Raw genomic sequence first — 25,032 nt, 5'->3', positions numbered from 1 at the left:
AGGGAGGGAGAGAGGGCGACGTGAGCGGGTGAACTGCCCGCTCGGGCCCCGACTTTCGAGAGAGCAGGACGAGGACGCACCTTGGGGAACGCAAAGCCGACGTCCTTGGCCATCTTGACGCCTCGGGTCCAGGGCCCGCCGCCGCGTAGCCGCCCTCGGTCGTCGTGGCCGTAGTCGGTGCTCGGGTCGCCGAGGACCTCGCAGATCTTGAACACCTGGTCGACCTCGCTGTCGCCCGGGAACAGGGGCTTGAGGGTGACGACCTCGACGAGGATGGTGCCGAGGGCCCACATGTCGACCGGGACCGAGTAGTCGCGCGAGCGCAGGAGGACCTCGGGCGCGCGGTACCACCGGGTCGAGACGTACTCGGTGTAGGGCGGCCTCGAGGCGATCTCGCGCGCGAGGCCAAAGTCGGCGAGCTTGACGATGACGATGACGTCCTTCTCGGGCGGTGCGCCGGGGAGGGCGTACAGGGACGAGGCCGGATAGTCGGCGAGGCCGGTCGTCGTGATGAGAAGGTTCTCGGGCTTGAGGTCGCGGTGGAAGTAGCCGTGCCCGTGGCAGTGGTGCAGGCCGGCGAGCGTCTGGTAGAAGATGGACGCGATGAGGCCCGACGCGAGAGGTCGACCTTTGCGCGACTTGGTGAGCTGGAACAGGTTGCCCTCCATGCACTCGAACACGAAGTACAGCTCGCGCGTTGTCGGCAGGAGGAAGGCGTCGTAGAGCGGGATGATGTTCGGGTGCATCGGGATCCGGCGCAGCGACTGTTGGTGGCGCAAAGAGTCAGTACCGTCGAGAGGGCGTGAGAGGGAGAGAGGGGGGAGGAGAGAGGGGACGCACCTTGAGCTCTTTGAGCTTGAGGCACTCGTCCCAGCCGCCATCAAACGCCTTCTTCATGCGCTTGATCGCGACGAGCTGCTTGCCCTTGTACTCTGGCCGGCTTGACGGGCCCGGGAGCTGAGTGCCCGGCGGCAGGTTGAGCGGCGAGTGCCAGTCGGCGAGCCAGACGGTGCCGAACGAGCCGTCGCCGACCTCCTTGAGGACCGTCCAGTGTCGTGGCGCGAGTGGGGGCGGGAACTCGCGCGTGTCGAGGCGAGCGGCGCCGTTAGGCGGGTGCGGCGAGGTCGAGGTCGAGTGCGGGTGAGCCGCGCTCGAGGACGAGGCAGAGGGCGCCGCCGCTGTCGCCATGTCGACGTCGGCAGTCGGCGAGACCGCGATGCCGGACGGGATGGGCGACGGGCGAGAGGCGCTCGACGGCGACGAGGACGACGACGGCAGCGAGTGGCCGTCGGGCGGAACGAGGTGCCGAGTGCCGCCGGCTCCGATTGAGCGAGACGACGGTGGCGCCTGCGCGTGCTTGTACAGCGACGATGCGCGGGGCGAGAGGATCGGGTTGGGCGAGGGCGACAGGGGATAGTGGGAAGTCGGGGCCGCGGCGGGAGGTCGGGGAGGAGGTCGAGCCGTCAAGGCTGGCGACATGCACGAGGATCGCAGGTAGGTGTACTCCGAGTCGAGCTGTTGACGTCGCAAGGAACAGGTCAGCTCAGGGACGAGGGAGAGAGGCAGGATCCGACAGCCGGCTGGCGCGGCGGACGAGGCGGAGGAGGTGGAGGTGGACGAGCGGCGACGGACCTGCTTGGGCCCGTTGACCGTGCGAGAGCGTGTCCGAGTCGCCTGCGACCGCCGTGGCTGTGTGCTCGCGGCCGTTCGAGCGGCGAGGTCGAGCTGGCGAGGGCGACGAGGCTAGTCGGGAGGACGGCAAGGGAGACTCGCAGCGTCGGGAGCGAGCGTCTCTCGCTCGGCTGGCGCGCCTGGGCCGGATGCGCCGGTCGGACGGGTGCACTGGACGGTGGCGGTAGCTGCCCAGCAGGCGGGCGCGGACGGGCGGGGCGGTGAGCGAGGCGAGCCAGCCTGCTCTTCGCGCTAACCCAAGTCTCACCGTTGCCCGCGGGCGCTTCCTTTGCCGCTTTCGAGCCGTGCGCTTTCCTCAAGTAAGCCGCCCCTCGTAAAGTACCGCGCTCCCCTCGCCCTCGTCCTTTCTCTCTCGCGAGCCGCTCGCCTCCCCTCCTCGTCGTCGACCCCTCCCCTTCTCACCGGCCGGCTCCGCAACAGAAACTGTCCGCCCCGCAAAACCCCTGTCCGAAGCCGAGCGCAAGGCTGGCGGCGCGTCGCAGCAGGCGCGGACGAGCGGGCGAGGCTCGCGCGCGCGCGCGACCAACCTTCTGCCGCTCGGTCCCTTTGTCCGCTCGGCTCGCTTTCGCAGCTCCCCGACTCTCGCCGGACGCCCGTCGACAGCTCTGCCTTGCTCGAGCGATGGCCGCTCGGTGAGGCGGCCTCTTGCTTGTGGAGCGGTGCAGAATGAAACGAGCTCTCTCGCCCCCGTGAACGCCACCATCGAGCGGCCGGCTCACGCTGGGGCGACATCCCTCCATCGCACGCTTAAAGCTCGAAGGAGAGTTGCGAGAGGCTGGAGGAGCTCGACCGGCCGGAGATGAGACTCGTGGCGATCAGGCCTCGTCGTTTGAAATCAAGTCCGGCCTCTCTCGCTGCGTCGAGAACAGAGCACGAGAGTCGACGGCGTTGCACACGTACGAGAGAAGGAGGGATACAAAGGTCACGACGAGGTGGCGGCAGGGAGGGAAGGATCTGACGAGAGGGACGACAGGGCCTCCTCGTTCTGCCGCTGCTGCGCGATCGACTGGTCTGCGACGCGAGACGTGCGTGAGTCGTCGTCGCTGCGACCCGACGACGAGAGAGAGGAGACACGCACAGACGACGACGCCGACGACGAGCCCGACCGAGCAGAAGAGGAGGCCGAGGCGAAGCTGCGCGTCGTGACGAGGTCAGTCGGCGCCGACGGTGGACGAGCGAGGGGAAGGAGGACGCACAAGGTAGTCCCTCCAGTGCATCTGCAGCATCATCCACCGGCCAAACTTTCTCTGCCTGCCGCCGCTCGCACCGCCGACGAGCGCCTCCTCGTCCCCTCGCCCGCTCGGACCGCCCGTCGAGCTCGTCGCCATTCTCGCCAGCGGCTGCCGCTCGCCGTCCTCGCCGCCAAGGCCGAGGTCGTGCTCGTTCTCCGGCTTGTCGTAGCCGTAGCCGTCGCCGGTCGCACCGCCTGGGTCGGCGAACGGGTCGACGAGCGTCGTCGCAGCCGAGAAGCGCGTGTCCGTGCGCGCGAGCTGCGACAACTTGCTCGTTAGTCGCTCGTGCAGCTCGAGAGCAGCAAGAGAGACGGAGCGAGAGTGAGGACGCACCGAGCGAGCGTCGCCCGCTTCGTCGAGAAGCTGCGCCAACTCGGTCGCCGGGTTCTCGAGCGCGACCCACCCTGCGTAGCTCAGGACCTGCGGGCACGGCATCCGCTTGGTTCAGTGCTCTGTCTGTGAGAGAGGAAGAGAGAGGTAGACGGGACGCACATCTAGCCGAGCCACCCTCTTCTGCGCCTCGACGAAAGCGCTCCTCACCGCCTCGAGCACCTGCTCCTCGCCCAACCCGGCATTCTCCGCCCTCACCCTCTCCTCGAGGCGCCGCTTGGCGCTCTCCCTCGCGTCCACCTCGTCCCACGCCGCCGCCCTCACGTCCTTCTCGATCCGGCCCGCGTCCCCCTGCGCCGTGAGCAAGCCCTCGCGGAGCGTGCGCAGCTCGGCGTCGAGCGCGGCGACGGCGCCCTGCTGCGCGAGGGCTTCGAGGCGCGCGAGGCGCAGCGACGTGCTGTGCAGGGCCGAGGGGAGGACGGCGACGAGCGCGTCGCCGAGCGAGGTGGTCGACGTGCGCAGGGCGGCGAGGTGCGTCGGCGTCGCGAGCGGGCTCGAGGCGATGAGGCTGTCGCGCTGGGTGAGGAGGGTCGACAGGTCGCTCGAGAGGGACGTGACGAGGGTAGAGAGGTCGGAGATCTGCGCGGACCGGGGCGAGCTGGTCAGCGGCGAGGCGAGGAGAGCGAGGGCGAGAAGGTGAGAGGGGACGCACCTCGCGCGTCAGGTCGTCGACGTTGACCTCCTTGAGCTCGGCCGCATGCTCGACGGCAGCAGCATTCGGGCGGAGGGTCTGCGCTGACCCGTCCGAGGCGATGGACGCCGGGCGACCGTGGTCGGCGACGACGGCGGCCGGCGGCGGCGGCGGTGGAGGCGCAGGCAGGACGAGCGGCGAGTGCGTGTCGGCCATGGCCGTCGAGGACGAGTCGAGAGGGAGCGGGAGAAGGAGCAACACGGACGAGAGGAGGCAAGAAGAGCTCGCCGACGCGCCGGAGCGTCCGCGGACCAAGCGGACGAGCTCCTGTCCGTGCTAAGAGAGGCTCGCGCGCGCTCGAGAAACGCCGCCTGCTCGACGAGAGAACCAACTAGAGATGCAAGGGGAAGGGTGCGGTACTACAACAAGGTGGTGGGACGACGAGGCGACGCGCGGCGAGACGACCGAGGTCAATTCGCCATGGCCGAAGGGGCAGGCGTGCTCTGCGCCGTCTGCAGCTCGTCCACCTCGCGCTTGAGGCCTGCGTACGCGAACATACTCGACGATCAGTCACAGGGTCCACTCGAGAGAGCGCACTCGGCGAGAGATGACGAGGGAAACGAGCCGACGCACCTCCGAGCTCCTGCTCGAATGCGACGAGCTGCCGCCGCATCTCCTCGATCTGCTCGACCGTCTTGTCCCTCGCCTTGTCGATGCGCTTGCCCTCGTCCGTCTCCATCTCGAGCGAGAACTCGCCAATGTTGCCGCCTGCGCTCAACGGGTGCGTGAGGAGGCGCGCGTGGCGGTTGGTCGGCGGGAGCGGCGTCGGCGCGTGCTCGAGCAGGGTCGCGTAGAACGACTCGGTCGGCTCGGTAAAGACGAGCTCCTCGTACTGCCACGAGTGGACGGGACTCAGGACGGGCGCGGGGAGGGGCGCCTCGCCCTCGGCGGGGACGGGCATGCCCGGCTCGCCGGTCGCGGTCGGCTGGGCGTACAGGATCGGGTCGACCGGCCACGGGTGAAGCTTGAGGTGGTGGCTGAACGTGAGCGGCTTCTCATTGGCCTCGGGCACGAAGAAGATCTTGATGATGATGTCGAACTCGCCCCAGCCCGTCTCGGTCACCTCGAACGGCGGCTGCTCGATCGCTGCAGGGTCATGCGAGGGTCAGATGGTCTGCTCGTCCGGTTCGAGAGCTACGAATCGACAGGAAAGGAGGAAGGAGAGGGGACGCACAGCGCAACGGGTTCTTGTACGTCTCGTAGAGCTTGAACGTCACCTTCTTGATCATGTAGCTGTCGCGAGGAGGAGGGCAAGAGTCAGTCAGTGTCGCTCGACGGACGTCGAGGTAGAGTACAGGACGCACCTGAGGTCGTCTGCGCCGCCAATCTGCTGCGACGGGTGCGGGTTCGGGAAGGCGGGCGCCGCGGCGCTGCGGACGCCGACGGTCCAGCGGTGCGTGTGGTCGGTGCCGGCGCGCTCCTCCTCGGTGAGGAGGACGGTCGAGTTGCCGTAGATGATGGAGCGGGCGACGGTGACGCCGCGGACGCGCTTCTGGGCCGACATGACGAGGAGAGGGGCGAGTGAAGCGAGGGGCAGGCGGAAGGAGGGTGTCGGCGGCGAGCTGCGGGAGTACACTGTGTGAGTCAGCGCGTTGCCTTTCTCCGACCGTGTCACGCCGAGACTCGAGGCTGCCTGCACCAGCTCCGCCGAGGGGAGCTGCGCGAGGCAGCCACGAGGCCGAGTCGCCGCGAGAGGTGAAGGAGGGGACGCACCGCGGCTAGTACAGGTTGACGTAGGTCTTGGTCGAGCGTGTGCGCCTTCAAGTGCTGTCACGGGTCGCCGGAGGTTGTCGGTTGGTGATGAGAGATGAGGAGGAGGACGGGTGCGAGGACACGTCGAGGCGAGGTGATTGCGGCGCAGGTGGAGCGTGTAGGGTTGCTGGATGTGGCTGACGGTCTCTCTGACCGGCTTGGATCGAGCACAAGCGGATGCGGTGGAGCAAAGAGTCGGAACAGAAGAGACCGCTCGACTTGCTCTCCACCGCACCGCACTCGCACCACCGGCAGCCTCGAGACAGCCACGAGCACACCCAGTGAGTCTCTTGCCGCTGCCTCGAGCCCCTGCCCGCTTGCCCGGAGCTGACCCGCCCTTTTGCCATCGCAGCTCTCCTCCTTCATCTCCCTCTCGCCTTCCGACCTCCCTCCACCTCGCCCTCTCCTCCGAGCGAGGCCAAGACCCGCACAAGTCGACACCACCATGCTCCCGCACGAGCTCTGCGCCCGCCTCACCAACGCGTCGCTCGCACGGCACCGCTGGGTGCCCCTCGCGCCGACCAAGCAGCACCTGTCGCTCCTGTCGCTCCTCCTCTCGCACGGCTTCGTCTCGGCCGTCTCGTACGGCTCGACCTCGACCTCGGCCGCCGTGCCCCCGAACCCGGCCTCGTTCGCGACCGCGCGCCTGAGCGACCGCCGCGTGTGGGCCGAACTCAAGTACCGCAACGACCGCCCCGTCCTCGACAAGATGCGCCTCGTGAGCCACCCGAGTCGGCGCGTCTTCATGGACTCGGACGAGGTGCGCCGGTTCGTCAAGGGCAGCCGCGTCAAGTTCGTCCCCGGCCTCGGCCTCGGCGAGGTGGCCCTCATCGCGAGCAACGAGGGCTACGTCGAGGGGCGCGAGGCCGTCCGCAGGGGACTCGGCGGCGAGGTCATTGCGCGCGTGGGCTGAGGGACGGGGCAGGCGAGGCGAGCGCGCAGCGGGACCTGTAACCAGCACTAGACTTTCTTTCCCGGCCCTTTCCTCTCTTCTCGTGCAGAGCGGCTCTTCCGTGGCTCGCTCGGCCCCGCTCGAGAAAAAGAGAAAGCTGCTCGACGTATCTCAACGATGCAGGGTATCCCTCCTCGCTACCGCTGTACTCAGAACCCGCCGAACCACCACCTCGCAAACTCGCCCGCGCTCGCGAACGCCAGCCCAGCGTCGCGCCCCGCCGGAACCTTGACGACCTTCCTCGCCCTGCCCCTCCCCTTTGCCGCACCTCGCCCGCCCGTCCCCGTCCCGCTCCCAAGCCCCCACCCCTCGACCGCCGCCTCGAGCGCCCGCTCGGCCCTCACGAGCGCGTCGTGCGCCGCCCGCTCGCGCGCCTCAGTCGCCGCCGCAGCTCGCGCGCTCGCCGTTGTAGGCGTCGGGAGCGTGCGTGCGCGAGGCTTGAGCGGCGAGCCGAACGCGGCGGGACGGCCCACGCCGCCGCCGACGCTGGCGCGGGCGCGAGCGCGCGCGGGCGAGGACAAGGACGGGGCGAACGCGGTCGAGGTGCGGCGCGTGACGGGGCGGTGGGCGAGTGGGGCGCGGCGGGGCGAGGCGGCGGGGCCGGACTGGCGGTGGGGCGAGCTCGGGGTGGCGGAAGAGGGGGAAGGGGGAGGTGGAGGAGGAAGGCGGAGGCGGGACGAGTGGAGGAGCTTGTCGACGAGGTAGTGCAGCCACTGCGAGGTCGAGGAAAGGGCGCCGTGTCGTGAGTCGAGTCGCTCATGCCGAGAGAGAACGATAAGAGAGGAAGAGGGACGCACGAGCACGTTCGTCCTCGGCTCGCTCGCCCGCCACGCCTTGTCGCCCTGCTCACCCTGCGCACGCTCGACGAGCGCCCTCATGCGCCGGTACACCTCGAACTGGTACTCGCCCTCGCCCTCGAACAGGTCGTCGTCCTCGAACGGGTCGAACACGACCTGGTCGGCGTCGGCCGAGGTCGAGACGCAGCAGCGCGAGAGGGTAAAATCGATCAGGGTCGCGCGCACGCCGCAGGAGGTAGGGTCGAGGAGGGCGAGCGGGGAGAGGGCAGGCGAGGAGGGTTGGCCCAGCGAGAGGGAGGCGAGGCGGTGCGAGAGAGAGGAGGCCGGTGCGCGACGTGCTGCGACGCTCTGCAGGAGGATGTTGCCCCAGTGAAGGTCGCGATGCTGTGCGGCCCCGAGGCGGAAGAGGGTCAGTACGTCGACAGAAGGACGGCACCGATCGAGAGAAAGGCTGCGAGGGGCGCACCTCGAACCCGCATTCCTCCTCTGCCTTGCCGAGCGCCTCGACGACCTGCCCGAGCACACCTGCCGCTTCGACCCAGCTCTTGAGCTTGAACGTCTCGAGCGCACTGCCCGCATTGTCGAGGAGGAGGAGCGCAAAGAGCTGCGTCTCGGGAAGGACGTCTGCGGCGGGGCGAGGAATGGTCAGGGCGACGGATCGAGTAGAGCCGAAGGAAAGAGTGAGAGAGACGCACCGGGTCGGACCTGCTCGTCGCAGGCGGGCCCTTGAGCGCGCTTGAAGTCGTCCCACGCCGAGAGGAGCTCGTCGGGGTACGAGCCCTGGACGAGGAAAGCCCTGCGGTCGCCATGGGTCGAGTGAGTGCGACGATACTGAGGACATCGAGGATGCAGAGGAACAGAGCGACGCACCCTCTGAAGCGCACGAACCCGTCGATGCCGCCCTCCCGCCCGCCGAGCACGCCGCTCACCTCGATCTCGCGCCGCACCGCGTCGCACGAGCTGACGAACGGCAGCGGGACGTCGCTCCTCAGCGCGCTGCCGCCTCGGGTGCCCGTGCGGCTGCGGCTCGGCGCCGCGACAGGGATGATCTTGACGACCATGTCGCGCCCGGCGTCGTCGGTCGTGGCGAACACCTCCGAGTAGGACGCCTCGCCGATCTTGCGCCAGGGTGCGGCGGTAGCGGGTCGGGTGGCGGAGAAGGGTGCAGGAGGAGAGGCGACGAAGGACGAGAAGGAGAAGAGGTTGGGGGAGAGGAGGGAGGATCGGAGGGAGGCGAGCTGGGGAGGGAAGCGGCCGGCCGACCTGGGCGCGGCGCGAGACGACGCCGAGTCGACGACGACAAGGTCGTTTGCGTCGCTCGACTCGGCGACGCTCAACGAGGACGCCTCGTCCTCGAGCACGAGCGCCGCACGGTCGTCGACGAGCTCGTCCTCGCCCTCGCTCTCCTCGTCCGACAAGACGACGACGGCCTGGGGCGTCGCCTGGAGCGAGGTGAGCGGCGACGACGTGGCCGACCCGCTGCTCTGGACGACGACGGGCGTGCGCCGCACACCCGGCGGCGTCGGGAGCCGCTCCTCCTCCTCGGACGACGAGCCGCTGCTCAAGACGACCGTCGCCCTCGCCCGCCGCGCGCCGTACACCGCCTTCTTGCCGCTCTGCGCGGGCCGACGCCGACTGCTGCTGCTGCTGCTGGCGCCGCCGAGCGGGCTGCGCCTCGCCGCCTCGTCGCCGCTCGTCGCGCCGCCCTTGACCAGCTCGACGGCCTTACCCTGGACCTTGCCCGACACCGAGCTCGTCCAAACAGCTGCAGGGCCGTTCTCCTTGCTCGCGCTCGTGCTGGCCGTGGTGCGCGCGCCGGGAGGAGGTCGCGTGCTCGAGGACCGGCGCGACTCGACGACGACGGCGAAAGCGGGCTGCTTGGCCGGTTTGCGCCGACAGGGTGCAGCCTCGGTACGGGTGGCGAGCGTGACCCTGGGCTCGTCGTCGTCGTCGCTCGAGCTGTCGTCGGTCGTCGTCTCCGAGTCGTCGCTCGAGGAGGTGGTGCCGTCGGCCGCGGGCGCAGCGACTGGGCTCGCGTTCCACGCGCCGAGGGGCTGACGGCGGTTGATGACGTTGGTCTTGCGCTTGCCGTACGCGCGGTAGTGCTGGGTCGAGCCGCTGAGGGCGGTCGGGGGCATTGTTGAGCGAGGGGAAACAAGGGTCGGTGTGGTCGAGGGCGGCTGGTGGTGTGGGCTGTGCGGCGTGAGGTCGAGGTGTGGCGTGTGTGTCGACGTCGACGAGGCCACAGAGAGGTCGGGCGAGGTGTGGTCGACGAGGGAGCGAGGCGAGAGTGGGGAGGTCCGGAGGTCGAGGGCCGTGGCTAAGGCGAGAATAGGGCGCGAGTTTGTATTGGGCGAATAGGCGGGGCGAAAGCAAGGCCGGCCGTATTGGACGAGGCGCAGAGGCAAGGCCAGAATCGCCTCGGTCCGTCCACCACCACCGCTTGCCCACGATGAGCCTTCGCCAGGCAGCAGCACGCATCGCGCTCCCGCAAAGGTCACTCCGAGCAGCGTCGACTGCCGCCCAGCCAGCCGCGAGCACGTCGAGCGCTCCTCCTCCGCCCCGGTCCTCATCGCGCACCTCGCCTGCACCGTACGTCCCTCTCCCAGCCTCTGCCAGCCCTGGAAAAGTCACGCTGACCTCTCTGCACCCGACACAGAGTCGCCTCGCAGCCCTCTCGCGGCCCCTCTCCTCCCTCGACCTCGTCCCCCTCCGCCTCCTCCTCCGCCCTCTCGACCCCGACCGGCACCGACCCGTCGCCCGTCTTTGGCCACCACGTGCCGCTCCCGCAGACGCACGGCGTCCACGTCGCGACCCTCCACCTGCGCTCCTACACCGACTCGGTGCCCGACCTCCAGTTCTTCACCCAGTTCGCCTTGCGCGCCGCCCGCGCGCTCGGCCTCCCGACCTCGGGCGCCGTCGCGCTCCCGACCCGCACGAGCCTGTACACGGTCCCGCGCTCGCCGTTCGCGCACAAGAAGTCGCAGCAGAACTTTTGGCGCAAGGAGCACAAGCGCTGCATCAAGGTGTGGGACGGCAACGACGCCGTCGTCCAGGCGTGGCTCGCCTACCTGCGCAAGGAGGCGCTCGGCGGCGTCGGCATGAAGGCGCAGGTGTTTACCTACCGCGAGGTCGGGTGGGGCAAGGACCTCGTCTCGGAGAAGGAGGCCGAGGCGCACGCGCTCGCGCAGCAGAACGCGGCCGCCGCGGGCGAGCTCGGCGCCGAGGGGGACGCGGCCCAGATCGAGCGCGTTGCCAAGGAGCTCGAGGACGAGCTGCGCGCCGACATCGACGACGCCGAGGCGGCGAGCGGCGAGGGCGAGGGCGAGGTCGAGGGTGCGAGCGCGGCAGGGGAGGAGCCGTCGCCGGTCGTCGAGGCGGCCAAGGAGCTCAAGGAGGCGCAGGAGCAGGGTGAGACGGACGTCACGGCCAAGGACGTGCCGGTCAAGGGCGAGTAGAGGAGCGTCGACCGGCCGAGGAGGGCGGCCCGCAGTGTATCGCCGCATTCTCCCCCACTGCGTTCTGCGGTCGCTCTCTTGTAGAGCGCACAGAGAGTCGTGTCCTGCAAGCGAGGGCCGAGCGAGCGAGACCTTTACGGCTGCGCTGCGAGAGAGTCAGAAGACGAACCCGACCACGACCCGCTCGCTCGCCGACAGCTCAGCACCACGGCGCCGTTCGACTCGCGCAGCGCACGCGACCACCGTATCAGAGCTAGCCCGACCAGACTCGCCTCGTCGCCGCGCCGTCGCCTCGCTCCTCAAGCACCCCCACCTCGTCGACCCTTCTCATCTCATCGCCCGCTCCTCTCGCTCAACACGGGTCGCCATGACGAGCCTGCGACGTCACCAGGCCAGGGCATACTGGCGGGACCCGACCAAGGAGGTGCGTTCTCCCCTCGCCTCTCTCGAGCGTCGACTTCCCGCGCCCAGCCCAACTCACTCGGCCGTCCTCTCCTCGCCCGCAGGATCTCTTCCGCGAGGCGTTCGGCCTGCCAGATGACGAGGAACCGATCGGCGAGGTGCACGCGGTCCTCGCCATGGCCGGTAGCGAGGATGCCTACGTGCGTCCCTCCTCTCGTTCCCTTTCCCGCCGACACCTTGATGGAGCGACTGACCGGTTCCCCTCGACAGACGGGCAAGCTCTACCTCTCGACCTCGTTCCTCACTTTCACGTCCCTCGACCGCCGATCATGCCGCCTCACGTTGCCGCTCGCGACCATCCGCCGGGTCGAGAAGCTCGCCCCAGGTCAAGAGGGGACCGCGCCAGGCGCGTTCGCGCTCGGCCTGACGCTCTTCCACGGCCTCCGCATCGTGCGTCCCTATCCCTCCCTCACACCTCGCAAGCGATGGCCGACTGACGACGCGAGAGGGCCGGCGCACACAGATCCTCCAGCTCAACTCGCTCCGGCCGACCAACGACCAGTTCTGCGCCCAGTTACGCGTGCGCCTCAAGGCCTCGCTGCCCCTCATGAAGGCGCTCAAGCCGTTCGCGCAGACCTTCTTCTCCGAGTGGTTCCTGTCGCCCGACCGCAACCTCGACCGCGAGCGCGACCGCGACCGGGACGGCGACGCGACGACGCCGGCGACGACGCCCGGCGTGGCACCTGTTGGCGAGCTCATCTCGTTCGACGAGAGCGCGACGGCCGACAACAAGGGCAAGGGCAAGGAGGTCGACACGTCGCACGAGCCGTGGACGACCGAGTGGGGGACCGAGGGCGGCAAATTCCACGCAGGCCTGTGCGTCCCTCCTTCTCTCTACCTCGTCCCTCGAGGCTCGTCCAAGGGCATGGCGCCGAGGCATGAGGACTGACTCGGCGACGACTCGACCCGCAGCGGCATGATCTTCAAGTTCCCTGGCGACCCGCGCAAGCTGCGCGAGCGGAGCAAGATGAAGCTCTGGCGCTCCTTCCTCACCCGTGCGTCACCTTCTCTCATTTTCTCACTCGCCTCGAGAGGCGGTCTGGAATGTGCACTGACCTCGCCGGACTCGCCGCAGAGTACGGCCGCAACCTGACCTTGATCCGGTACCCGTCCTTCACGCGCCTCGTCCTCGTCGGCCTGCCCAACCGCCTCCGAGGCGAGATCTGGGAGCTCACGTGCGGCAGCATGTTCCTGCGGCTCGGCAACCCGGGTCGTTACGCTCAGATCCTGCGCGACCACGAGGGGAGGAGGTCGTCAAGCACCGACGACATCGAGAAGGACTTACACCGCTCGTGCGTCCACGCATTCTCTCTCCCTCCTTCACCTCCTCTTCCGCCTCTGCGACGCCGACGCCGACGAGGACTGACTCGAACCCCTTCTCAGCCTTCCCGAGTACCCGGCCTACCAGGACGAGAAGGGCATCGACACGATGCGGCGCGTCTTGACGGCCTACTCGTGGAGCAACCCTGCACTCGGCTACTGCCAGGTGCGCCCAAGCTCTCTCTTCGCGCCGCTCTTCCTCTCTCGTCCTGTCGAGCAGTCCCTGACCCTCGTCTCTCGCCCTCTCGCAGGCCATGAACCTCGTCACGGCGTCTTTCCTCATCTACATGTCCGAGGAGCAGTGCTTCTGGTGCCTCACGGTCCTGTGCGACCGGCTCCTGCCTGGTTACTACAGGTGCGCCGCGTCGTCCTCTCCTCGGTCGCCCCGTTCTCTCGATCTGACTTGTTCCCCTCGCTCTCGCACCCGCATGCAGCCCGTCGATGTACGGCACCGTCCTCGATCAGCGCGTGTTCGAGCACCTCGTCCAGCGGTGCCTCCCGTTCCTCCACGACCACTTTGCCGCCAACGACATCCAGCTCAGCGTCGCGAGCTTGCCCTGGTTCCTGTCGCTGTACATCTCGAGCATGCCCATGGTCTTTGCGTTCAGGTGCGTCCCTCCTCTCGCCTGTGCGCGACCTCGAGGATCTCGTCGCGGTACTGACGAAGGGGTGCGAGCGCGCGCAGGATCATCGACTGCTTCTTCCTCATGGGCCCAAAGGTGCTCTTCCAGGTCGGGTGCGTCGCCTCTCTGCGTCCCTCGTCCCTATCGCGAGGTACTGACTCGCCTCTCGACCGCGCAGGCTCGCCATCCTCAAGCTCAACAGCCCCGAGCTGCTCGAGACGACCGACGACGGCGCCTTCATCAAGTGCGTCTGCCCTTCTCTTTACTCCCTCGTCACCCGACACAGCTCACCTTCGTCCCTGCCCACCTCTCACAGCGTCCTCAAGGCGTACTTTGCCACGCTCGGCGATTCGGCGCACCCGAACGCGCACGACCCCAAGACGCGGCAGATCACCAAGTTCCAGGAGCTCTGTGCGCCTCTCTTTCCCCCTCTCGACATTCTCCTCGTGCACAAGAGGCAGCAGACTGACACAGGGGGCTCGTCGTCCCGCAGTCGTCGTCGCCTTTCGCGAGTTCTCGGTCATCACGGACGACACGATCGCCTCGGAGCGCAAGCGCTTCCGCTCCGAGGTGCTCGTCTCGATCGAGACGTTCGCCAAGCGCACCGCCATCCGCAACCTGTCGTCGACCGGCCGGCTCGACAAGGCGCAGCTCGGCCTCGCGTACGACCACTTTCAGCTCGCCGTCCTGCGCATGAAGGACGCCGAGCGAGAAGCCGCCATCGCTGCCGCGAGGTCGACGTCGCGCAGCCGGGCCTCGTCGGTTAACACGCTCAACGCGCCGTCGCCGACGTCGCTCTCGTCGCGCGCCTCGGACCCGAGCCTCTTGACGCTCGACGCCGACGGGCGGCCGCCGCGCGAAGACCCTCGGCCCGAGGACCGCATCGACCGCCAGGCGTTCGGCGGCTTCATGGGCGACGTGGCGACGTGGGCGAGGGACGAGAAGGTGGTGCGCAACGGCCTCATCGCGCACGTCGAGCGGGTCCCGGTCGAGCACGCCGTCATCGACCGCGTCTTTGCCAAGTGGGACGTCGAGGGCAAAGGAGCGCTCTCGTTCCAGGTGCGTCCCAACTTTCACGGCCGTTGCGGCACGTCTCGCTCTCGTGAGCGCGCTCCTGACACCTTGTTGGCGGACGCAGAACATCGTCCACGGGCTCGACGGCGTCCTCTTCAACGACCTCATGCAGAACGTCGCGTGGGTGTTCGCCATCTACGACTCGGACGGCGACGGGTACCTCACCAAGGACGAGATCCTGCAGGTGTCCGAGGCGCTCCTCGTGCGTCCCCTTTCTTCCTCCTCTCGGCGCCTCGACTCGGCGCAGCACTGACTCGTCCCTCGTCGCGCACAGTACATTTTCCGCAACGAGCCCGGCGACCGCTACCTCGGCTCGGTGTCGAACCTCCTCCAGAACCTGTTCGAGTTCGCCGAGAGCACCAAGCCCGACCCGTCCTCCCTTCCTCCGCCTACCTCTTCTTCCTCCTCCTCGTCACCTGCACTCGGCTCTTCCACCTCGACCGACGCCTCGACCGCCGCCACCGCCGTCGACGAGGAGCACCGCCCCTTCCTGTCGCTCGCGACGTTCCGCATGTGCATCCTCGCCGACGCGCTCCTCGAGGACTTTTTCGACTCGGACCTGACCAAGAGCTGGCGCCTCGAGGTCCTCGTCCCCGAGGAGAAGCCCAAGCCGCAGACGATCGCCGGCGGGTGGCTGAGGGGCATCGTGAGCGCCGTCGTGACGGACGAGAACAAGGTGCGTCCGCCTCGTCCTCGGCCTCTGGAAGGCGGCAGAGCGTGTCGCTCTTCCTTCTTCCTTTGCCGAAAGGATGTAGACTCACATCACCCTTTCGTCTCGCAGGAGCGCTTCAACCGGCTCGCCGACGAGGTCGGCAAGCGCCTCGACATCCAGACGGTGGAACAGCGTGCGTCCTCGTCGCTTCTCTCTCTCTCTTTCGACGCCTCCTCCTCCTGCGACACGGACCTGACGGATAATACGTCTGCAGGTCCGAGTATCGGCAAGCTCGATGCCGCCGCCGCCGCCATCGAGCCGACTGCGCGCGACTCGCTCTTCTCGACCTCGACCTCGCGCGCCAAGCCTCCTCCTGCGACTTCCGGTACCACCTCGTCCCTCGCCGCCGCCGAGCCGATCAACCCGCTCTCGGCAGCCGCCATGCGCATGCCGGCGTACCCGAGCTCGAGCTCGACGGCGTCGTACGCGCCGGCGGAGGACAACCCGTGGTCGGACGCGCGCAGCTCGACGGCCGCAGGCGACATTGACGTGCAGGCGCTCGCCCAGGCGGCGATGCAGCGGCCGCAGTTTGCGGTGGACGAGGCGACCGAGGGCGACGGCGGCGAGGAGTACGGCGGCGAGGGCGAGTTGCTCGGGGCGGTGGACGCCATGCTCGAGGACGACGATGCTCATGCGGGAGACGGTGCGTCCACTCTCTCCTTCCTTCATCTCTCTCTCTCTCTCTCTCGCCGCCCTGACACTTGTTTGACCCCTCGCGCAGCTCTTTGAGAACCTGCAACAAGCGGTTTGTGCGCCGTTCGTCCTCGAGAAGGTCCGCGGAAAGCCCGGCGGCCGCTCGTCCTCCTTTGACGAGGGCTCACTCGTTCTGTCTCTCGAAGCGTGTCGAAGGTGAGGGGCAGGCGGGAGCAAATGGCGGCAGTGAGCCTCGCGCGCGAGGGAGGAGGCGAGGGCGGCTTCAGCTTCTGCGACGCTCTCGCTGTCGCACTTCCCGGCCGGCTCCGGGTCGCTAGTGTCTCCTGAGACGATCTCGGACGCCGTCGCCGCGACGCTCCTGTCCGCGCATCTCGTCCGTCCCGCCGGGCTCCGCTTTTCCACGGTTTGATGCTCGACGCTCGCCTCTTGCTCCTCCTCGCGCTCTCCCGCTCGCTTCTTGCCAGTCTCTGCGCACGACCTCGAGCAAGCCGCGATCTTGGTCGGACTGGTTCTACCGCCTGTGCGTCCTCGCCTCCTCCTCCCTCTCCTCGCCCTTGCGACGGCCTTTCCTCCTGATACGCGGCGAGCGTCTCGCTCTTTCCAGCAGACAACTGATGACTCGCAGCCACGCAGAAGAGCTTGACGCAGTCGAACTGCGAGCCGTCGCTCTTCTCGACAGCGCCACCATGTCCAGCGCTCCTTCGCCGGCCAGCTCGAGGCCGCTCCAGGTCTCTCGCCGTCCGCCCTCGCCCGCCAGGGTCGTCTCGCAACTCGTCACGCCGGCTCTACCGTCGTCGGCGTGGGCCTCGACTCGCAACCTTGTCGGTCCAGGCGCGAGAGCGGGAGGAGGTCAAGGGGTCCGTGCGCCGGAAGGAGGGTTCGACGACGCCAGCCGTCGCCGCTCGTCCGGCGGTCGAGGCGAGGTCCTGATCGGCGCTATACCGCCGCAGGTCGTCACTATGCCGTCGCAAGGTCGTTCGTTGTCAACGAGTGCGCCAGTCGCCGTCTACCAGCTGCCCAAGGTGCGTCCCCTCTCTTCCTCCTTTCCCTCGTCGACAATGGCCTCGTTCCCGTCGAGCCCGCTCAATCAAGAGCGTCGACGACGTTGAGCGAGGCATGCCGTCGACGCCTCACTGACTTGAGCCGATCTCCCTCCCCCTTGTCCTCGTCCATCCGGATCTCCTCCTCTCGCCTTCTCCCGTCACAGGCGTCGCACCAGTCGTTCGGCATTCTCTCTCAAGGCGATCGTCTTCCTCTTCATCAGCCAGGCGGTCAATCAGCCCTGTCTGCCAGTCGGCCTCAGCCCCGGATCCGCCCTTCCTCTCTGTCCCACCCTTCCTCGTCTTCTCGAGCCCTCCCTGTGTCCTTCGTCCCTCTCGTCTCGCCTTCTTCGTCCCTCGGACAGTACACGTCGTGCGACACCGCCTCGCCCAGGGCGTTCTCGAGCGCTCCTCGCGTCGCCGACGCCGTCTACGAGGGCCACGTGTCCGCCTCGACTCGCCGGTCGTCCGCCTTCCTGTCGACGACGCCCCTCGTCTCGCCGACCTCTGCGCCCCAGTACAATCTCGCCAACCTCGGGCCTCACGTTGTGCCGGCCATGCCCGACATGTGCGCCGTCTGCGGCGCCACCGACACGCCCGAGTGGCGCAGGGGCCCCGCCGGGTTGCGCAGCCTGTGCAACGGCTGCGGGATCGCCTACGCCAAGCGGCTCAAGGACCAGGAGGCGCGAGGTGCGCCGAGGCTCAGCACGGTTGAGGAGATCGAGCGTGAGCTGGAGGCGATTGGGCTCGAGCGCTTCAAGGTGCGTCGCCCTCTTTGCCTCTCCTCGCCTCGTCTCGACTCTTCTCGCTCGAGAATGCATGTACTGACATCGGTGTACGACCACCCTCTCGCAGAAGGACCAGCATCGTCTGCCGAGCGGGACGAGGGAGCGCATCCTCGTCACCCAGGAGCGTACTCGGTGCCGGCCGGCGGTGCCTCGCCAGCCCAAGACGCGCAAAGAGTCGAGCTCCTCGCAGACGACCGAGGGTGGGCAGGTCATGGACCGGCCGTCGGCTTCCTCGTCGTCAGCACCGTCGGCAACGTCCCGCAAGGGCTCGACCAAGCTCGAGAGGACGGCTCTTGGCGTCCTCGTCGACTTTCGTCGCTGTGCGTCACCCACTCTCTCATCTTTATCTCCTCGATCTGTTCGAGCCTTACCCGATCCGTCTTTCACAGCGTCTGCACCATCGACCACCCTCACCCAGTACCGCTCGTCGATCGCGCCCTGCTCGCCTCCAGCCTCGGCGCCTCGAGGGCGTCGGTCCGGTTCGGGCGAGGAGTCGTACTTCCCGTCGAACGTCGGCGCGAGCGGCGGCTCGGGGCTCCCGCCCTCGTCGAGCTACATGCTTCCTGCCGGCGGCGTCGGCCCAGCCTCGACCTTCTCGTTCGGCCGCACGCCCTCACCGGCGCCTACTTCCGCAAAGAGCGTCATCACCTCGACCTCGTCGCGCGACCGCATGTCGGTCGACGTCTCGCCCGAAAAGGAGGCGCCGTCGCTCTTCTACAAGGCGTCGATGCTGCCCTCGGGCCTCGTCCGCCCTGCACCGCCCTTCGAGCCCGAGCGCGACGTCGACCCTCTCGCTCGTCGTATGTCCAAGCTCGCCGCCTCGACGAACCGCATGTCGATCGCCTATCTGACGGCGTCGTCCGCACGTGCCCCTTCTCCTCCTCCTTCGCCGCCACCATTGGCGTGCGCTCCTTCCCGCCCACAGCCATCGACCTTCTCGACGACGTCGACGTCTGCTCCACGACGTGCGCCGAGCCCGGTCCGGTGGGAGGCGCCGCAGCCGGTCGAGACGAGGCTCGAGCGCGCGACGAGTGCGCTTCGGCGCAGGAGCTCGACCATCGTCGGCGTCAAGTCGCCGCGCCTCGCTGCACCGCCGCCGCCGCGGCCGAGGGCTTCGTCGCCTAGCCTCAGCCGTCGGTCGACGGGCTGACCGTCGTCGCGTCAAGGCGGCGAGCCGGCTCGTCGCCTTTTTCCCTTTCCTTCCCCTCTTCTCCTTCTTCCTCTCCCACTCTCGCCCTTCCCGCCTCTATCTACGTCCTCTCTTCGACCCATTGCGCCTCTGCGTCGACGTCTTCCTCTGTCTGTGTCCTGTACCACCTCGACGACGCGCTGTCTCGTTCCCCTTCTTTTTTTCTCTCTCGCCGTAGCTTCGCGTCACTTTTTGCAGTGGCAATTCGAGTCTGTGCCCAAACGACACGAAAGATCAATACGCGAGATCCGCGAGAGCGCTGGCGAGCTCTGCTCAGTCTCGCTGCAACTTGAGAAGGTCGGCGAGACGTCGCCCTCAAGGGTGCGCCAGGAACTTTCTCTCGCTGTTTCACCCAGTCGCGCAAAGAGCTCTCAGCGTCCCTCGTATCATGACCGGAAGGCTCCCTTGCAGACAGACCCCCGCAGCTCTAGCCAAAGAGCGACGACACGTCCCTCGCCGCGAACGCATGCGGCTCGTCCCTCCTCTGCTGCTGCGCCGGCGGTCCGAACGGCGAGTTCGCCTCGTCGGCCCCGCTCCCGACGCTCGTGCTGCTCCCGCCGAACGGCGACGTGCCCGCCGGAGCAGGGCGCAGGCCGAACGGCGCCGACGACACTGCCGACGACACTGCCGACGACGACGACGACGACGGGGCGCCCTGACCGGCTGCGCTCGCCGCGTGCTGCTGCTGGTGCGGCGCGGCGAAGAAGGCCATGGCGTCCTGCTTCGACGGCGGGCCGCCGAAGAGCGACGAGGTGTCCCTCGCCGGCTGCGACGATGATGACGTGGCGAAGGGGGACGGGGCGTTCTGCCGAGGCGGCGCCGGTGCGGGTGCGGGTGCCGGCGCAGGTACATGCGCAGGCGCGAGTGATGCTTCGGGCGCAGGCGTGGGCGCTGAGGCGGGTACGGCGGCGAGAGAGGAGGCGGGAGGAGGAGGCGCGAGCGCGTTTGCGGGGAACGGCGAGGCCGCGCCTTGACGGGCAGGGGCGAACGGCGATGCCGCAGCCTCGCGCCTCGGCGGTAGAGGAGCAGGGGTGAAAGGGGAGGAAGCCTGCTCGCGCTTGGGCGGCGGCGGCGCAGGAGGAAAGGGCGAGGCGGCTTGCTCCCGCCTGGGCGGAGGAGGTGCGGGCGCAAAAGGCGACGCGGCCTGCTCTCGCCTCGGCGGAGGAGGCGCCGGCGCGAAAGGCGACGCTGCCGCAGCACGGTTGGGCAGGAAGGGCGAGGCCGACTCCTCGCGAGCAGGCGGCGGCGAGAAGGCCGACCGCGGCGGCGCGGGCGCAGGCGAGTGGCGCGACGACGACTTGGGGCTGCCGCCGCCGAAGAGCGACGCAAAGTTGGACGACGTCGCGGCGGCGCCGGCGCCGAACAGCGAGGCGAGCGACGAGGCTGCGGCGCCACCTGCGCTCGAGGCGCTGTTGAAGAGCGACGCCGCGTCGTGACCGCCGCCGTTCGACCTCGGCGAGCCGAACAGCGACGAGGCGTCCTTCGAGTCCGACGTCGATGCGGGCGCGACGGGCGCGAATGAGCCCGGCGGCGAGTACGAGAAGGCCGAGTCGCCCGACCCGCCGAATGCGGCGGCGAGGCGGTCGTCGACCGAGGTGCGGCGGTCGGCCTTGTCACTCACGCCGGTCGTCTGCGCCTCCTGCTGCGCATTGGGCGCGGCCGGGCTCCCGGTCGGGGCCGAGAAAGGCGGCTGCGCCAGGTCGACGACCTCCTCGTCCATCTCCTCGGCCTCGACGTCCTGCTGGGCCGTCGCGGCAGGCGCAGGGGGCGGCGACGACGGCGGCGCGAGCGTTACGTCCTCGTCGTCGGCCTTGACCTCGACGCCGTCCTGCTTGTCCTCGTCGACGAGCTGCGGCGGAGCCGGCAGGCCGAACGGGTTGGCGATCGGCTCGACCTTGGCCCGCTGCGGCGCGGCGCCGGCCCTCCTGGGCGAGCCCGGGGCAGCCCTGCCGGCGCGCAAGTTGACGAGCGGGCGCGCGCCGCCGAGCGCTTTCGGCGGCGGCGGGACGCCGGCGCGAGGGCCCGGGTTGCGCTCGTCGACCTCGACGACGGGCTCGATCGCCTCGGCGGGCGGTAGGCCATGGGCGCGGTTGAAAGACGCGGCAGACGTGGTCGGGAAGTGCGAGGCGCGAGGAGGAGGGGGTGCGGCGGTGAAGGCGCTCGCGGGCGGAGGAGCGGAGGACGCCGGTGCCGGCTCGGCTGCGGGCTCAGGCTCGGGAGCGCTCTTGACGGCGTCGACGAGCTCAGATGCGAGCTCGACGAGAGGAGCGACGACGGGCGCGACGACCGACTCGACGGCCGAGACGCCGTTCGCCGCCGAGGACGAGAGCGCCTCGGGCGTCTTCTCCTTCTCGACGGGCGCAGCCTGCTCCGGCTGCTCGGGCTCAGCGTCCTGCCGCTGCTGCGGAGCCGGCTCGTAGTCCTGGAAGATGGGCTCGGCGGCGAGAGCGGGCGCGAGCTCGGGAGCGGCGGCGAGAGGCGGCGAGATGGGAGGAAGGGGTGCGGCCTCGGCGGCGGCTGGCGGCGAGGAAGGGGTTGGCGATGGCGATGAGTCGGACGGGACGGGTGCAGGGTCGTACGAGGTAGTCGGCGGCGGGGCTGGAGAGGCTGCAAGCGGCGCCGTGTCGACGACCGCCGGCGCAAAGTCGGGCGCGCTCGTCGCGCCGCTCGGCTCCTGCGGCTGCTGCGGCGCCCGCGCCTGCTCCTCCTCCAGCTCGCCCTCGCTCCCGGTCTCCTCCTCGCCGTCTGCCGCGCCCTCCTCGTCCTCGGACACCTCGAGCCCGGCCTTCCTCAACCGCCGCTTGTCCCTCCTGCGCTTCTCGCTCAACTCCTCGAGGAGCACGAGCAAGTCCTCCTGCTCGCGGTCGTCGTCGTCCTTCTCGTCCTGGAGCGCGGCGAGCTGCGTGCGCAGCGACACGATCGTGTCGTTGAGCGAGTTGAACTCGTGCTCGACGGCGGCGCGCTCCTGCTCGCGGTGCGCCTCGAGCGCGTGCACGTGCTCGCGCAGCTCGTCGATCTCCTTGGTCTGCGCCGCGAGCGACGAGCGCAGGGCGGCGAGGACCTCGGGCGAGACGCCGTCCATCGAGCGACCTGCGGTGCGTCGAGAAGGGTCAGTGCGCGTTCAGGACGAGGGAAAGGAGGAAGGATTCGACGCACCGGTGAGGGACGTCGCGTGCGGGTCGACGAGGATGGCGCGCTGTACCGAGACTGGGGAGCAACAGGCTCGTCAGGATCGGCCGAGGTGAGGGGAAAAGAGACGAGTGGGGCGCACCGTAGTTGGTCTTGAGGAACTCGACGAACGCAAAGTCGAACCAGAGGCCGTCCTCCTCGCCGAGGTCGTCGGCGAGCGCCTCGTCGTCGTCGATGAGCTCGAGAGCGTTGGGCCCGACGTTGCGAAACCGAGGGTCCTCGCGCATGCGGAGGATGCGCGACACGAACTGGTCGGGCCCGACGCGCGACTGGAGGATCGGGTGCAGCGTGTCGCTGTATCGAGTTGAAAGAGTCAGGCGAGCGCTCGAGGCGGCGAGAAGTGGGAGGAGAGAGAGAGGGAAGACGGACCGGCTGATAGGTCCAGGCTCGCGGTTGAACTCGTAGCAGATGCCGAGAAGGAACGTGCACAGGCCCTGGATGATCGAGTCGACGCCCGACGACTGGGTGATAGGCTGGATGAGCTGCAGGAGAGAAAGGGTCCGAGGACCGTCAGGACGGGCGCACGATGACGACGACAACGACGACGACGACGACGACGACGAGGTGGACGAGGCGAAACGAGCGACGTACGACCTGGAGGTTGGACCCCTCGCTCAGGAACTCCTTGACCGTGTGCGGGCTCTCCCACAGCCACACGCTGAGCGCCGTCAGGTACCCGACCATGACCCTGCTCCACTCGAGCCCCCTCTCGGGCCCGAGGCCCGCGTTGACGCTGTGCGCCTGCTCGCGCTGCGCCATCATGAGGTTGCCGACGAGGATCCCGACCAGGCTCGCGCGCTCGTCCGGGTCGCCCGCCCCGCCCGGCTCGGTGTCGTCGCCCTGGAAGTAGATGCGCCGCGCCGCCTCCTTGCACACCTCGCTGTGGCAGATGAGGTGCGAGAAGAGGAGCGCCGCGAAGAACGGCACGTAGCTGTCGAGCTGGTCGCCGCCGCCCCTCGAGGCAGACGGCGCGGGGAAGACGCGCAGGGCGTGCAGGATGATGCTGCCGGCGCTCGACGTCGACTGGCCGCCCTCGTCGCCGTGGTCGGGCTGCGGCGCGCTCATGGTCGACAGGATGCCGAGCTGCGTGTCGTTGGACCCGGCGACGTAGCTCGTGAACAGGTTGGCGGCCGCGGCGCGCACGCGCAGGCCCTCGCGCCCGGGCGTGCCGTCGCCGTTGACCGAGAGCGCCGTGACGGCGACGACAGCGGGCACGGGCGTGCCGCGGCGCCACTTGGTCGGCGGGGGTGCGCGGTGGTGCTGCGCGTGCTCGTCGTCGTCCTCGTCGCGGTCCTGGTCGACGGACGAGCGAGGGTGCTCCATGCCGTCCTCGCCGACGTACGTCTCAGGCGACGACGGCGTGACAGGCGGGATCAAGGGCGTGACGATGAGCGACGTGAGGAGCGTCTGGTTGTCAGGCGACGAGCGCATGATGTCGGCGAGGGCGTTGAGCGACTGTGGGACCGAGGGAAGAGTCAGTGCTTCGGTTCTGAGGGGAGGAGGCGGTAGAGCTCGACGCACCTGCGACTTGAGGACGGCCGGCGCGTTGCTCGCGAGCGCGAGCTCGATCAGGCACCGCGTGAGCCCAGTCTTGAGGAGCGCGTCCTGGTTCTGGCTGCGGCCGCTGCCGCCTGCGCCGCCGACGAGCATGCGCACGAGCGAGATGACGAGGCCGGCGTTGATGACCTTCTGCTCGCTCCACGACTGGAACGCGAAGGTGGCGAGCGACTGGGCCGAGAGCGCGTTCGGGCGCGGGAACAGGAGGAGCGGCGCGAGGATCGGGATGCACGACGTCTCGCGAAAGTAGTTCTGCGTGCGCGCGTGACAGCGTCAGTGCCGGCGCGAGAGGGGCACGAGAGGACAGAGTGGACGGACCTGGTTCGACACGTTCCAGCGCAAGAGTCCGCCGATGGCGGCGAGGCAGTCCTGCACGACGATGCCGCCGCTGCCGATGCCGCCTTCTTGCCGCACGATGTTGAACAGCTTGTCGAAGGCGCCCTCGAACGCGAGAAGCTTTTGGATGTCGGCGTTCTGGGTGGTGAGGGCGATGAGGAGGAGGAGCGACTCTGCGAAAGAAGGAACGAGTGAGCTCGAGGTGCCGAAAGGTGAGGAAGGGGGACGAGCGGGGGGACGCACCGTTGCGGATGATCTCGCGCGAGTCGTCGAGCGTCTCGACGAGCCGCCCGATGCCGCCTGCGGCCGTGAGGACGTACTGCTGGACCTGCTGCGGGCGGTTGGCGAGCAGGATGCCGAGAAGTTGAAGCGAGAAGAAACGGAGGTAGAAGTGCGAGGGCGTGAGGAGGGTGAGGAGGTTGTGGAGGGCCGAGGGCGTGGCGAGGAAGACGTCGGTGTTGCGCAGGCCAGAGTCGTCGCGGACAGGCTGCGAGGTGCGAGAAAGTCAGCGGCAGTTCCGGATGCGAGGAGGGAGGGGAGGGAGGAGAGAGATAGGGTGAGAGCGCACACGTCCGTCGTGCTCTTCGACCTCGCACAGGAGGCTGAGCGTCTCGACGACGGCCTTGGCCATCTCGGTGTCCTCGGCTGCGTCCTCCTCGAGGACGCCGAGCAGGATGGGGAGAGCGCGTGAGCCGACCTCCTGCGGGCGGGTCACGGGCGGGTCAGTGGCTTGCTACCGAGGGTGCTGTGGAGCTGTACAAGTCGACACGCGCTGCCATGCAGTCCATGCGTGCCCTGCTGCCCGCTCGCCCTCGTCGCTCCCCACCTCGTCGTCGTGTCCGAGTCGCGTCGCCCGGTGCCCGCGCGACAGGCCACCGAGAGAGAGGGACGCACCGCCTTCCAGTCCCTGCTGAGCCCCTTGAGCCCCAACAAGGCGGCCTTGCGGTCGTCGCGCTCGTCGCCGCTGAGGAGGCGGTCGCACAGGCGGTCGATGGTGCTCGTCGCCGACTGGGGCTGGGTCGACGCCTGGAGCGCGCCATAGCCTCGCGCGAGCGTCGAGAACATGGCTGCAGCGCGTCGCGAGCTTGCTCGAGCTGATGCGCGGCGTGTGGAGAAGGAGGAGG

The 25,032-nt window shown here is 68.9% G+C and overlaps 8 protein-coding genes across 8 annotated transcripts; 3 read left to right on the top strand and 5 right to left on the bottom strand.

Annotated features, from left to right (window-relative positions):
* Positions 1–353: 353 nt before the first annotated feature.
* On the bottom strand, positions 354–936 carry RHOBADRAFT_7642 (uncharacterized protein; the record flags this gene model as incomplete). Its single annotated transcript, XM_018419194.1, has 2 exons — positions 354–764; positions 841–936. Coding segments are annotated over 2 exons (507 nt in total), but the record flags the coding sequence as incomplete, so codon positions are not given.
* Positions 937–2,614: 1,678 nt separating this feature from the next.
* Positions 2,615–4,161, bottom strand: RHOBADRAFT_41189 (uncharacterized protein; the record flags this gene model as incomplete). Its single annotated transcript, XM_018413830.1, has 6 exons — positions 2,615–2,703; positions 2,771–2,825; positions 2,889–3,182; positions 3,258–3,344; positions 3,417–3,893; positions 3,967–4,161. 6 exons carry the CDS (start codon positions 4,159–4,161, stop codon positions 2,615–2,617), a joined length of 1,197 nt encoding a protein of 398 aa, XP_018274694.1.
* Positions 4,162–4,415: 254 nt separating this feature from the next.
* Positions 4,416–5,513, bottom strand: RHOBADRAFT_51088 (uncharacterized protein; the record flags this gene model as incomplete). Its single annotated transcript, XM_018415648.1, has 4 exons — positions 5,310–5,513; positions 5,180–5,238; positions 4,579–5,091; positions 4,416–4,486 (listed from the first exon to the last, which is right to left on the bottom strand). Exons 1-4 carry the CDS (start codon positions 5,507–5,509, stop codon positions 4,416–4,418), a joined length of 843 nt encoding a protein of 280 aa, XP_018274693.1. The 5' UTR covers positions 5,510–5,513.
* Positions 5,514–6,202: 689 nt separating this feature from the next.
* RHOBADRAFT_51087 (uncharacterized protein) lies at positions 6,203–6,670 on the top strand (the record flags this gene model as incomplete). Its single annotated transcript, XM_018415647.1, has 1 exon — positions 6,203–6,670. The coding sequence occupies one exon, from the start codon at positions 6,203–6,205 to the stop codon at positions 6,668–6,670; it is 468 nt and encodes a 155-aa protein (XP_018274692.1).
* Positions 6,671–6,809: 139 nt separating this feature from the next.
* RHOBADRAFT_49210 (uncharacterized protein) lies at positions 6,810–9,644 on the bottom strand (the record flags this gene model as incomplete). The annotated part of the gene is made up of 5 exons (XM_018415232.1): positions 6,810–7,422; positions 7,507–7,890; positions 7,973–8,130; positions 8,202–8,302; positions 8,377–9,644. 5 exons carry the CDS (start codon positions 9,642–9,644, stop codon positions 6,859–6,861), a joined length of 2,475 nt encoding a protein of 824 aa, XP_018274691.1. The 3' UTR covers positions 6,810–6,858.
* A 314-nt stretch (positions 9,645–9,958) lies between these two features.
* Positions 9,959–11,020, top strand: RHOBADRAFT_51085 (uncharacterized protein; the record flags this gene model as incomplete). The annotated part of the gene is made up of 2 exons (XM_018415646.1): positions 9,959–10,098; positions 10,166–11,020. 2 exons carry the CDS (start codon positions 9,959–9,961, stop codon positions 10,962–10,964), a joined length of 939 nt encoding a protein of 312 aa, XP_018274690.1. The 3' UTR covers positions 10,965–11,020.
* A 586-nt stretch (positions 11,021–11,606) lies between these two features.
* RHOBADRAFT_33366 (uncharacterized protein) lies at positions 11,607–15,914 on the top strand (the record flags this gene model as incomplete). The annotated part of the gene is made up of 17 exons (XM_018413106.1): positions 11,607–11,816; positions 11,890–12,128; positions 12,339–12,421; positions 12,502–12,718; positions 12,810–12,912; positions 12,998–13,101; positions 13,181–13,354; positions 13,432–13,482; positions 13,548–13,613; positions 13,686–13,780; positions 13,863–14,109; positions 14,191–14,428; positions 14,508–14,645; positions 14,718–15,119; positions 15,225–15,288; positions 15,370–15,798; positions 15,877–15,914. The coding sequence occupies 17 exons, from the start codon at positions 11,607–11,609 to the stop codon at positions 15,882–15,884; spliced, it is 2,868 nt and encodes a 955-aa protein (XP_018274689.1). The 3' UTR covers positions 15,885–15,914.
* Positions 15,915–19,209: 3,295 nt separating this feature from the next.
* Positions 19,210–24,973, bottom strand: RHOBADRAFT_51083 (uncharacterized protein; the record flags this gene model as incomplete). Its single annotated transcript, XM_018415645.1, has 10 exons — positions 19,210–21,916; positions 21,983–22,033; positions 22,098–22,309; positions 22,385–22,497; positions 22,607–23,470; positions 23,537–23,824; positions 23,891–24,081; positions 24,152–24,395; positions 24,477–24,608; positions 24,803–24,973. 10 exons carry the CDS (start codon positions 24,971–24,973, stop codon positions 19,254–19,256), a joined length of 4,929 nt encoding a protein of 1,642 aa, XP_018274688.1. The 3' UTR covers positions 19,210–19,253.
* Between the last annotated feature and the right edge of the window lie 59 nt (positions 24,974–25,032).

The sequence above is a fragment of the Rhodotorula graminis genome (genome assembly GCF_001329695.1).
Source record: "Rhodotorula graminis WP1 unplaced genomic scaffold RHOBAscaffold_1, whole genome shotgun sequence".
Taxonomy (NCBI): domain Eukaryota; kingdom Fungi; phylum Basidiomycota; class Microbotryomycetes; order Sporidiobolales; family Sporidiobolaceae; genus Rhodotorula; species Rhodotorula graminis.
The sequence above is the reverse complement of the archived record's forward strand: the minus strand, read 5'-3'. Positions and strand labels throughout refer to the sequence as shown.